At 45.5% G+C, this 13,290-nt stretch overlaps 1 protein-coding gene across 6 annotated transcripts in view; it reads left to right on the top strand.

Moving 5' to 3' along the window:
• The first annotated feature begins 540 nt into the window (after nucleotides 1-540).
• DUSP7 (dual specificity phosphatase 7) overlaps nucleotides 541-13,290 on the top strand; it is a 75,146-nt gene continuing 62,396 nt past the window's right edge. For 4 of the 6 annotated variants that reach the window (XR_016438434.1, XM_090021355.1, XM_090021356.1 and 1 more), the window contains exons 1-3: nucleotides 541-2,419; nucleotides 5,437-5,865; nucleotides 10,141-10,198. Coding sequence is in view for 5 of the 6 variants with exons in the window: in XM_090021355.1 (XP_089877481.1) it covers nucleotides 2,008-2,419; nucleotides 5,437-5,865; nucleotides 10,141-10,198 (899 nt within the window). In the remaining variant the exon portion in view is untranslated. Of the gene's footprint in view, nucleotides 2,420-5,436; nucleotides 5,866-10,140; nucleotides 12,389-13,290 lie in introns of those variants that run through there. The other 2 variants (XM_090021353.1, XM_090021358.1) reach the window with 2 other exon arrangements.

Below are 13,290 nucleotides of genomic sequence, written 5' to 3'. Positions count from 1 at the left end.
AACAAGCCACTTAGAGTTGGATTTGAAACTACACAATGTATTAAACCCTAAGCATCAGAGATTACAAGGGGGACGAATTTGAAGCCCTGGTATTGCTCTTGCTGCTGGCTTACATCAACTGCATAGCAGCCCTAGCAGTTACGGCTGGTCACGAACCATGCTCCAAGGATTCCTAGTTCTCATTTCACCCGCTGCTCCATTCACTGTTTTGAGCCCACCTCTTTCCTGTGCTTTCCAATTAGCAACCATCAACTCTGTTGCTCCCCCCACCCTGTCTCAGATAGGGCCTCTACTATTTAACTCCTCCCACTAAAGCTGCTATTTGGCACCTGGTGGAAGCAGGAAGTGAAGGAAGGCTCTCCCCTCCACACCCCTGCCCAGAGGCGTGCAGTGCCATTTGTTCTCACTGCTGCTGGCTGGTTTTTATGAGCGGTCGTTTTATTTCCATCTCTGAATCAGGTGGTCCAGTTCTGTATCCAGATACCAATAAGATAACGCCCCCCCGGCCCCCTCCCCAATTTCGAGATTTCCCCTCCCCCCATTTATCAGAATAATTTGTACCAATAAACATCAGTTTTCTTCTATTGAGTAGAAAAGGTGCTGTCCAATCTGGACCAGACCTCGCACTTCGGGCCTGATAATTTACTTGTACTGAGAACTGGAGTTACACAGATGTAAACCTGGTTTTAAAAAGAAAATCAGGTCTGCTCTATCCTCCCATAGCTATTTCTGTCCCTCTTAGTTGTAGTTATTCTCCTGTGTTGCAAAGCACGAACTCTTTTTAAATCCACTCTTCGCGTGCGCTGTTCTGGTGCGCACCTCCCGTCTGCAAGGGAAGACTGGAGTAGCCTGAAGGTTGTTCAAATAACAGGAGCCCGGATTTTAGAAGAGACCTAAATGTAAAGCAAGTTACAGCATCCGCATCAATCCGGGGATTGAGATGGATGCTCCATTTTTAGAAAGCTGAGGCCCCAGCAATATCCACCAGAAAAGCCTGGCTGTCGTCATGGTGCAGTGCCTTCCCTAGACTCTACAGTATGAACTTTTCCTTCAGGAGATGTTTGCAAAAACGAGGAGGAGGAGGAGGTCCATTATGCTCAGATGGCCTCAGGTGAAGAAGGGTGACTTCCCCTACCCCTCCGGACAAGAAGCTGAACAGTTTCTTCGCAAACCTGTAGTCGGAGGGAACTTTTTCTACTGAAGAGCCGCCAACTTATTGCCTTCCGGTCCAGGAAAAGTGATGTTTGTATGCCCAGCAGCTCTCTTTTCGTAGCACAGCAAGTATTTGCCTGTGTGGAAGCACCTACAGTAAGTCACGGGTTCAGCCGCTTCCCTATCTCATCCCTCCTTGATCTGTAATTCGTTACAAAAAAGTGGTTGCCATGGTGTTTCCCGGAGTCGTGCTTGCCGCGCCGTTTGCAGGGGTCGGCCGGGCTGCGCTTGTCTCTGTGCAGGGGAGAAATCGGCCGCGTCGCAGGCGCCCGGCGTCTCCTTTAAGGTCGGCCTCCGCCGTCCCCCTTCCGCGTCCCGCCTCCCGCAGCGCGCCGCTGCCATGGCGAAGCGCTCGCCGCGTCCGCCTGAGCGCGCCGGGAGGCGGCCCGCCGGAGCAGCCGTGTAGGCGCAGCGCGGCCAGGGACGGGGCAGCGCCCGGCAACCTCCGGCACGCACACGCAGCTACTTGTCGGGGGTGGGGAAGGAGCCCGGAGAGCCCGCCCTCCCTCCCGGTATTTTTTATTTCTGCAAGTGGAAGGAAGCATCCTTGCAGCAGACTTCCTGGGAGGGGAGGGGAGGGGAGAGCGAGGGCGAAGCGCTTGTTTTTGCAGCTGCTTGGGTCACTGCACCAGATTTTCTCCTGTGCCTGGACCCCGCTGCTTCCTGTTTCCTTCTGGGGGGCTCTACTCCGTGCTGCGCCGGGAGCGGGGGTTGCTTTTTTTTTTTTTTCCTCTCGGTGTTGGCCCGGATACTCCCTCCGCCTCCAGGTTTGGCCGCCTCTTTGCCCCGATCCTCATGAAAAATCACATCTGGGGCGGCTCCCCCCGGGCGGCGATGGCTGCGGCGATGCCGTGCAAGAGCGCGGAGTGGCTGCAGGAGGAGCTGGAGGCCGGCGGGGGCAGCTCGCTGCTGCTGCTCGACTGCCGCCCGCACGAGCTCTTCGAGTCCTCCCACATCGAGACCGCCATCAACCTGGCCATCCCGGGCCTCATGTTGCGCCGCCTTAAAAAAGGCAACCTGCCGATCCGCTCCATTATCCCCAATAACGAAGACAAGGAGCGCTTCATCAAGCGCTGCAAAGCGGACACGGTGCTGCTCTACGACGAGGCCACGGCCGACTGGCAGGACAACGGCGCCGCCACCTCCGTCGTGGGCCTCTTGCTGCAGAAGCTGCGCGACGACGGGTGCAAGGCGTATTACCTAAAAGGTAGTGGGCAGAGCGCGGACCCCCGCCCCGGCCGCCTTCGCTGCAGAGCAGGAGCCCAGCTCCCGGGTCCCTCTTTCCCCTCCAGCAGCGCTGCCCTCTTAACATCCCCAGTCGCCCCGTGTGATGGGAACAAAACAGACACGGTCCTTGTCGCCCATCGCCAAAACCTTCCCCTCCAGAGCTCTGCCCTTCCCTTCCCCCAGCCATCCTTCCAGCCGCCCACGTCTTCCTTCCCCTCTCGCTAGACTTCAGCTCCTAACTCTCCCTTGGAGAATCAGTCCCCACCCGACCCCGACTTCCCGACATCGCAGCCCCCCTCCCACTTTTTCTGTTCGAGGGGGAAATCAGCTTGTGAAGTGGTTTCAGTGAAAAATCCTTCTCCCTTTACCAAACGATCCCATGTGCTGGGTGAGCTGAGGAAGACGAGTTCCCCATGGATCTTGCGTTTTCCACCTCTTCCCCATTTCGGGGGAGGCCCTCCTCCCCCTCTTTCTTCCCCAGGCTGGAAGAGAGACAAGAGGTGGCCTCTGGCCCGTTTCTTCCTCCCTGAGGGGAGGGGAGGGTGTCAAAAATAATCTGGCAACCTGCCCCCCTTTCCGGGAAGGACTTTTCCATACGTGTGCCTTCATCCCCCACTTCACAGTCTCATCCCTTTTCGATAGATCTGCTATTGTTTTTTCTCCATTGCTCTTTTACACAAAAATGCAGATTGGCACAAATCATGTGACACCTCTGTCCTGAACTGACCTGCCAAAACTGGAGCACTCTTCCCAAACTGACCACAAGAAAATACATCTTTCACCTCGAGCTAAGAAAAGGGGTGGGGAGGGACACTTGAGGCAAGAAAAAAAATCGGGTTTGCAATAAACCTCTTTTCTAAAGGAGCTGTGGAGCTGCAAGCGGTAGTAGAAACCATCGCAATACAGGGGGTACTTCAAAATGAGTTGTCTCCAAAGTTGGCGAGGCGGGTGGTATATATGTGAGGGATCTTACCTTGAGGTTAACCACTAAGATGTCTTATGTTCTCCCAGCAGAGAAAAGCGTAGGTTAGAGGTGTATATGTTGTGAAATGGCTTAGCGGTTAGCCTTTTTTTTAATGAAAAAGATGTTGGTTCTCGCTTCCATCTTGAAATTCCTAGATCCTTGTAGCGTCTGGGGAAGAGTGACGGTGTGAGAGGCCTAAGAAAAAGGCAGCAGCCCTCTCATGGTGCGCTGTTTGTGTGCGTAGGAATATTTCAGAGCACTCAACAATCTACTGGATTTGTAGGTTGGTGTCTGGCTTTTAATGGATGAATTAAAGTTTTATTAATAATTAATACTCATTGGTAATTATTAATCCTGTATGAATCGAGGTTTTATTTTTCTAAATTCGTGTATTTTCATAACCTAAATCTTGATTTATATCTTATTCAATTATTTATTTGTTTGTATATTTATTTAAACGATCTCTAATAGTGAACACTGCCTTAAGAGAAGGCCAAACACCAAAGCACATCCCACTGTTGTCACTGGGTGGTGTGGTTGAGGCAGAAATAGTTGGCGAACTAGGAACAAGCTGGCCACTTTCAACTCTTTAAAATATGGGGTAGTGGGGGGATTGGGTTTTTTCGGTTTTAAACTAAAAGAAGCCCTGTGATGGGGGGGAAGGAAGAAGCGGTAAGGTTCTTTGACCTGGCTACAACCAACAAACGGGAGGTTATTTGAGGTGGATAGCAGGGAAAAGGATCTGTTAAGTGTGGGAGCATTTTTTCCTTCCTAGCGTTAAGACCTATTAGGAACAAAAATAAAAGAAGTTTCCTACCTAACATACAAGCACTGTATTGCAATCATGGCTCTCAGCTTGAGCTAACTGTGTGTGTATTCCCTTTCTTTCCCTCCACTTCCCTCCTCTTTTTGTCTTCAAGACCAATTTGTCTCTTACATAAGACTTGAGTTACTTCATTAGATCTGTTAGGTGGGGGGGGGTTACTGTCAGTTTCCTCCATAAACAGGAAGAAGCAACATCTTTGAAGTTCTTTTTAAGTCATCTTTAATGGGAAGGCTAGAATTAAGTCCCTATCGTTTTTTCCTTAGGGCTTTGGTGGGAGATGTTTTCAATTAAAATTCCAAAATGGCTTCTCCATGTTGCCTTTTTCTGTAAGGGGGGAGGAGGGCCCTGCTTTCGTGAATGGATGTGGCGGGAGGTGTCTGTTTTTTCATAATGGTCTTTCCACAACCAGGAAACAAAAGTTTCTCAGCTGTTCTAATTAGCTTTGGATAATAATGATCGATGACTTCTGGTAATAAATTAAAGAGAAAATAGAGTTGGCTTTTTGTTCCCCTGCTAACTGTTTTTTTTCAAACTGCTGAGTGGAAAAAAAAATACCAGGGAGAGATCCCTAGAGAGAGGAATTTTTGTTCTTCTCTTATTTAAAAAAAATGCATAACAGATAATCCAACAGAAAATATGTCTATAGTAGATGTGAGTTTTAAGGTAGCGGTTAGAATAAATCTAAAGTGCAAAAATGCTTATCTTCCTGTTTATATTAAATCTTTTTTGGGTGGAGTTTGACTCTCTCTTTGCTAATTGTGTGTTCCAGCTATTTCCTTTTCTCAGATGTTGAATATCACAGAAACTTTTGTTTAAACTATTCCAAATATTAAAATATTTAGATTTCTTTCTGAGAAGTAGGGAAATGAAATGTTGTCACCGATGTAAGCCAGACCAGTCTCTTTCCATTCTTTTATATAATAACTGGTGAATTGGGCCCCTACTTTTGAAAAGGAGGAGTACCATCCTCTGCAAATAATTCCACTGTCTTAAATAGAACTGATTGCACATTAATATGCTTCTTGGTGGGAGTAAGTATTGCACAGTTAGGTTGGTAATAACCTGCATTTCAGGGGGTTGAATCTATATTGGCTTTTAGTTAGAGAAACCAATTTACTTTGGCATTTGTTACCTAGTGATACATGCACAAACTGATGCAAGAATCTCTCAGTTTAAATAGTAAAAAGCTTCTCCTTCTTTTTCCCAGGTGGCTTTAACAAATTTCATACAGACTATTCTGAGCATTGTGAGCCTAATATTGACAACTCCTCCCCCAGCAACTCTCCTCCTGCATCTGTCCTTGGCCTGGGAGGACTAAGGATAAGTTCTGATTGTTCAGATGGTGAGTCTGACAGGGAGCCAAGCAGTGCCACAGAGTCGGATGGGAGCCCAGTTCCCAACAACCAACCTGCCTTTCCTGTCCAGATCCTACCATACTTGTATCTGGGCTGTGCCAAAGATTCTACCAACCTGGATGTCTTGGGCAAGTATGGCATCAAGTACATACTGAATGTGACTCCTAACCTACCAAACATGTTCGAACATGATGGAGAATTCAAGTATAAACAGATCCCCATCTCGGATCACTGGAGTCAGAATCTTTCCCAGTTCTTTCCTGAGGCCATTGCTTTTATTGGTAGGTGTTGGAATTCTATTACTGGCAGCATATCCTAGTAGCAGTCAGTGTTTGAGAATGCAGTAAATTACTTTCCATAGCGGTTGGTACTCATCATCTGTATGTCCTGCATGTTGACATAAAGGATTACACTTGTAAATTTACATTCTAGAGGCATTATTAAATTAATCATTATATTCTAGATTTGAAGTGTCCTCGATTTAAACAATGTGCACAGTGCTCCCTCAGGAATCTCAAGCTGTGTGCTCCCAAATAGATTATTTTTGTCGATCTAGGCAGTGTACCCTATTCGCTATTGCCTCCCACATTACAGAGTTACTCGCATCTCAGTAAAATAACTAAACAAGGCAGTGGAGAATTGAGAATGGGTATCAATAAGAGAAGCTTTAGTTGAATGGTGTCTGCAGCTGTCTGTTATTGTTGTTTGTGTCCATGTTCTCAATGCCAGCTATGGCAGGGATGGATCTGAGGGTTTTTCTGCGTAGGGAAACTTACTGATACAATTACAATTTTGCCTTACAATAGTATAACTATCATTTGTGTGGGCATCAGTTCAGTATAGGAGTGTTAACACAGGGAGTTACAGCAATGCATCTGCTTCAGTGTAATTATATTACTGTGGTTTTATAGGTAAATTTTCCTTGTAGGCACTTGTTAGATATTTTTAAATGTAGCGCAAAATCCTAACATAGCGGACTGGTTTCTTTTTCCTGGGTAGCTTTAACTTTTAGAATTACTGTTTATTTTTGTATAGTAGGAGTTTGCTAGCTTGAAGCAAAACACAAACTTCAGGAAGTTTAAAACGCACTTCATGGTAGGCTGTGGTGATGGTGGTCACCCGTCTTCTCACTTTAAAAGTTTCATACCATCTGATGAAATAAGCTGTTGCCTATGAAAGCTTATGCATTTCTGAATGAGTTAGCCTCTATGGTGCTATTTTTCCCTGCCTTCTGCCTAACTAAGAATCATCAAGAATTAATGATACAGTCATCACTTTGCTTTAATTAATGTAAAGACTATAGGCTTTTTTATTAATCTGTATAAAGTTATTTTATTTTGGATGAAGTGAAATGATATTCTTGCCTTCATATCATAGCCTTTGTCTATCGATTTAAACACCTCTTTGTTGTTCACAGTTTTATATCCATGTTTGCTCATTTTCCACATTTGAGACTGTATTGGGACAATATATTAGGATCTTGTTGAGAAAAAAAGTATTACAGTAAAAGCTGTGTTATCCAACACTTTACCATCGGGAATGCTCTGTTAACCGGCATCTGTCATAGACGGCATCTGTTGTTTACAGCAGTGGATCGACGCAGCAAAAACAAAACTGGAAGTCCCACCGAGGCACTTCTGGTTATGCTGCCGTGAGCCAAGTCCCACTTTTTCCTCAAGAACCATGGTCCGGGGCAAAGCAGCCTGTGCAGGGCCCCCTCCCTGTCCCCTGACACACTGACACCAGGGAGTGAAATCCGGACAGTGGGAGATAAGCTCCCAGATAATCGGCATATTTAATTAACCAGCATCCCCCATGAATGCCAGATAACAGAGCTTTTACTGTACAACACTTTCCTCTTCTTCCCTTTTCCTCCCAGTCCTTTAATGACATAGTTCTGGTCAAACCGAACTGGTTAGATACCTTAAAGCACCCAAGGAGTTAGCCTGGTATAGGGATAGTGTCGAAGTCATGTCTGCATTACAAAATGAAATGTGTTATTAAGCTGCATGGTGTTGTATAGGTAGGGAACCTACCAAATTTGGAGTTTCTGCAAAAATCTTGAAACTACAAATTTGGGTAGATCCCTTGGAAAAAGTCTGGTCCCCACAAAAAAGCATGGAGATCAAGAAGAAAACTGGAAAGCAGGCAGTAAGTGGGTGGAAAAAATAAGGGGGAGCTAAAAACAGAGGTGGAAAACCTTGGGGTCCTGAAGCATGGTGGAGGAGGGGCCATCTGTCAATCTCTGTGGAGAGGCGGGACTTCCTTGGGCCCAAAGACGGGGGGTGGGCCTGTTTTGCTTTGCCCCAAAAATGGTGACTGGCACTGTGCTTGGACTGCAAAATCAGGGTGATATATGGGGTGATTCTAATGATATGTGTGGTGCCTATACATATGCTCTGGAGTAAACTTGATTAATCAAGTCTGCTGGAGCATTCTAATTAGTGTGCTGCAATGTCCCATATATTCAGTGCCCTACATTTCAAAATGGTGGCAGGGGCACTTTAATTTATACTTGTTGAGTGAGCTTTAGTTAAAGCGCCTTTGCAGCCATGTTGAAACACAGGAAACTGAATACACATGACATTGAGGCATTTTAATTAGTGGCTGTCCAGGAGCTGTTCTAATAAAAACGTGCCCACTGCCCTGTTCCTTCCCCTCTCCCCTCCCCATGCTCCCAGCACATGATTTAATGAAGGACTGTTGATATGTACCCAAAGGGTTTATATTTTTGTTACAGACTGTTTAGATACCCAGTGGGGTTTTCTTTTTGTGTTTATGATAACAGGAGGACTGGAATTAGCTATGAGAGGAGTTCAGGAGGCCAGCCCTACACACTGTGATTTTTTTTTTTTTCCCCCCCCATATTTTTTTGTTTATTCTTCCCACCTGGTGAGAGGCTGGAGCCAGAGTGGGGAAGGGCTAAAGGCAGAGAGAGGCACCCAAGATTTGACCTGGTCAGGGAGTTATACCCCTGGACTGCCCTGTGTTTTGAGATCATAGGCAACCTTCCCCTGGAGGCTTTATTCCAGCAAGGCATGGCAGGTGAGTAAACCAAGGGAGGGGATTATAAAGAAGACTACGGAAATGCAGGATGAGCCTTTTGGCAAGGTCATCATGGCCACCTCTTGGGTGAGTTCTGTCACACCATCCTTAACTCTGTGATACCAGAATGTGTCTTTCTCATGGGTGGCATTATTGAATATAGTTAGATGGAGGCTCCCCTTCTCATAGCATGTTACCCTTCATTACCAGGGTCTAGGTCACATGACTGGTGGAAACAGGTCTGCCCAGAAGTAAAGTCTGCAATATAATTTTATGTATACAGTGTTGTCAGCAGCATAGACTACTTTCAGCAGTTAAGTTCATGGAGGTATCATGCTCTTTTGCCTGTAAGAGAGTGTGCATGTGTGCTTCAGTCTGCATCATAGATGGCAGAAGGCAAGGGCTAGTAGGGCTTAACCCCTGCCCCCACCCCCGCCAAATTCAAGGCAGTGGGTAGGACCACAGGGCATCCCGACCATGGGCTCTGGGCTGCCGTAGTGAGGGGCATGCACACTCAGGCACACAGCCAGGATTCCAGCACTGTGTGTGGATTATTACCCATCACGGCAGCCAGGTAAGTTTCAGTCTAGTCTGTGAAGGGGAATGGGAGTGGGGGATGTCAGATTGAGGCCCTTACAGTGAGGGAGGGAGTGGGCCAGGGGCTGGGGTGAATGGGGCCCTAGGGCTGGTTGTGGGACTATTGGAGCCCCAAGTGGCTCATCCACAGGCACAAGAGGGCTTCTGCTGCGTGCACCCTGGGGGAGGCAAGGGGGTGGCACACCCCTCCGATCTGCATGGGACGAGAGCAGGCTGCTGCTGTGGGCTGGGCTCTGCACCCCTCTGCCACTGCCATGGGAGTGGCACAATGCCATGTGTCTGCCACCGCTGGGCTGTGTCCCATCCCCAGCCTGCCTAGCAGCAGCAGGCACATGGCATTGCGCCACTCCCAGGGCAGCAGCAGCAGGGTGCAGAGCCCAGGCCACAGTGGCAGCTGCCCTCACCCCATGGACAGATTGGGGGGGCACGTGCCCTCCCTTGCCTCCCCCAGGGTGTACACAGTGGTGGGAGCCCCCCCACGCCCCTGGATGAACCGCCTGGGACTCTGATAGTACCACAGCCTGCTCCAGGGCTCCATTTGCCCCTGCCTCTGCCCCACTCCCTCCTGCACTTGGGGGGCCTCAATCTGCACCCTCATGCCCCTTCCTCACAACAGACTTACCTGCTAGGGGGTGGTAGATGGGCACATGCATGCAGTCAGCCCCCCCAAATGGTATATTCTCCCTCCACTTATGGTCAGCACCAATAGCTCTCACTGTTAAAGGCATAAAAAAATTCTAATCTTTTCTCTATTGTAATTTTTACTACAAGCTAGGTTACCTTTCCTCTCTGCCAACTCTTGTTTTGATAGCTTACACTCTGAATCCATTGCAGGGAGTTGCCTGGTTCCAAAGGATAGTGGTTTATTCCCACAGAATTATAAATGTATCTTCTTCTACCCCCTTTTGTTTCAGATGAGGCCCGTTCTAAGAAGTGCGGTATCCTGGTTCATTGCCTTGCTGGCATTAGCAGGTCTGTAACAGTAACTGTTGCCTACTTGATGCAAAAACTAAACTTGTCCCTGAATGATGCCTATGACTTTGTGAAAAGGAAAAAGTCCAATATCTCTCCAAACTTTAACTTTATGGGCCAGTTGCTGGATTTTGAGAGGACTCTGGGACTCAACAGCCAGTGTGAAAACCACTCCCCCAGTGAGCAGCTCTACTTTACCACACCAACTAATCACAACCTGTTCCAGATGAAAACCTTGGAATCCACATGAAGGGAGTTATGCTTGGTTGGGAACTCAAGCATCAAATAGTTTGCGTTAAGCATTTCAAATATGAAATCTATCAGGCAGCCTTGAAAGAACTTGTTGTTCCAAGTAAAGAGGTCTGCTGCTTTAAAAAGGCTGATGCCATTTATTAGTATTCTGATGCTAATCAAAATGGATCAAAGAGGTAGTTTTTTCACAGGTCCATTTAATATGTGGAATATTATGGTGTTCTGAACATAGCTGTTACCAGCAATAACTGCTTTCCTGGGTGTATTAAGACTGGCAGAAGATGCAAACACACAGAGCTACCTGTGTATTAGTTTGTTGTGGAAAGTAAACAACACTTAAGCACTTGGCCACCTTGAATGAAAGGTGTTGGCCCAAGACTGTTTTAAAATCCAGGTTTACTTTTTTTTAAAAAAAGGTAATCTTACGCTTGAGCATTGAGTTCAAACTTTTTAAATATGTATGTTCCTCACTGTTTGTACAGATATGGTTGCAAAACCAGTATTTTATTCTGTTCTTGTTTGATCATTTTTAATCAAATGTTTATATTGACCAAATGCATTTTGCACAATTTGTGAAGCCTTGGTATATCTTGGCATATTACTGGGTACTCGAGAGACATGCACATGCTGCTGCTGTTGCTAGCATCTGGTAGAAAGTTTTACTCTTTGTGAAGGCCAGTTGGTCTTAGTAATGTTTCACCACTCCCACACACACACAATCACAAACTTTGCACTGAATCAGCCAAGGTGACTAAGCTGCAAACCTTTTTTTTTTTAAAAAGCCACCCGTGCCAAAAAATACTGCTGTTGTCAGAGGTAAATCTTGTTTAGCCTTGAGATTTGATAGAAGCATGTCTGAGGTTAACTCTCATTCTGTGCTGCCAGCTGGCGGAAACATTCCCACTTCTGAAGTAAAGAAATACTTGTGATGTTGGCATTTTCTCTCACACACTCGTGCGTGTGCGTGTCCGTGTGCGTGTGTGTGGAGTCAGGCAGGGAAGGGGGAATCTATTGCTACTGCTACTGTGCATCTGGAGCAGAGTAAGGTTTTTTTTATAGTATGATACTACTAAGCAGTCATGCAGACATGTGGAAATACAAGAAATGACAGAGGAGTATAAACTAACAAAAAAAGTGGCGACTTTTAAGATGCTTGGAGCTTGCAGTGGAGGTTCTGATGGTTTTTATCTTTTCAAGTAACTTCTTGCAGTGCCTTCTATTATGAGAAGCCTTGTTTATATTTCTGGCTAATGTCTGGTAAACATGTTGTACCAAGCAGGGGAGGGTAAAAATGGGAGGAGGGCAGAATGGATCTGAGGGTGTAGTGTAGTCCTTCTCTTATCCTGCTCTCTCCATTTTAACTCTCATATACCTGAAAAAAGCCACGGATTTCCCCCCTTAATATCCCATTTTTGTACTCCTGCCCCCCCCCAAAGAACAGGTTGGGAGAGGGGGGAGGGAAGAAAACCAAACTCCATGTAGAGAAATTGTTTGATGGTGTCACATCAGTGTTACCTGAATGGTGATGGGTTTTTTTCTTCTTTCTGATTTGTTAACCATGCTGGGATAGTAGGTCATTGGGAAAGAGAGAATGATCATGAGTATGGTTGTGAGTGGGTGAGCAAATTTGCAAATATCCTAATTGCATCTTACCTCATCGAGGAATTTATTTTTCAGGGATTTTTAGATGGTGCATCTATATTGCATTACAGCTAAGCTGGTTTGTAAAGGCTTTTTGTGCTGTAAGTAATCTTTACTCTTTAAAGGGAAAAAATGTATCTTCTGACTAATACAAATGAATGCTTGTTAGTGAGGCAGTCTTGCTTTCTGAGTTACGAAGGAAAATTAATGACCCTATATATCCTGAACCAATATTGGAACTTTGTTTATATTGCAAATAAATATTATTTTTTCTTTAAAAACTATCCTTCTATTTCAAATGCTTGTGTAGGTAATTCAACATCTGTCCCAAAAGGAAGTGCTGGTCTCTTATCCTTTTTTATAGCCCACTAATATCTTCCTGTGACCACAAACACAGAATTTTTAGGGCAGTATACAAGTGCAGTATTTAGTTTCATGTACAGTTTAATTTTTAAAATATTTGGTAACAGGGGGACAGAGGGATTGAATTAATTACAGAACAAAGATCAGCTTGAGAATGGCAGTGCTATTGACTCACCTACCCACCCAGTAAAATACTTCTGTCCATAGAGCATACGTGGTTTATGGAGATCGAACAGGCCCTTGTTATTTGCCTTTATAGTCAATGCACAGGGGTTACAGTAGAGGTAACTTAGAGCCTCATGATAAGCTTTTGTGAGCAACTTCTGGACATTGGTATGAATTATTGGTTCTTCCTTAATTCTTCCATTTTTCTTCCTTAATTACATGATGCAGTGGCTCTTTAGGAAAACATAGAGCTACACATAAGCATAAAAGTGCCAAAGGTGCATGGAACAGCCTGTTGGGTAGTAATGTCCCTATTCTCTCTTCAGTCTTATTTTTTTTTCTCTTACGGTTTCCTACTAAGACATGGTTGGGCAGGATTCAGACTAATAATAGCATTTAACATCAGCTATGTAAGTTAATTATTTCACAGTAGCTTCATTATAGCTCTTTAGAATAGAACAGATTATTTTTAATCTTTTAACTAGAAGACTTTGTAATCAGCTAAGTCATGAGGGAAACAAGCTACATTTTTTCTCAGTTTTTTGATTTGTCTGTGTATTACATTCTAAATCAACTTCTGGTTGTGAGTGTTAGGAGCACATAAGAAGTCTTTTTGTCTCCTCTGTAAAATGGGTTGTTCTTGCTCAGCATCCCTGCCTCCTACAAGTAGC

This window comes from Crocodylus siamensis, chromosome 11 (genome assembly GCF_052110815.1).
Source record: "Crocodylus siamensis isolate JL-2025a chromosome 11, ASM5211081v1, whole genome shotgun sequence".
In the NCBI taxonomy this organism is placed as follows: domain Eukaryota; kingdom Metazoa; phylum Chordata; order Crocodylia; family Crocodylidae; genus Crocodylus; species Crocodylus siamensis.
Note: the sequence above shows the minus strand (reverse complement) of the source record. Positions and strands in the feature narration are given on the sequence as shown.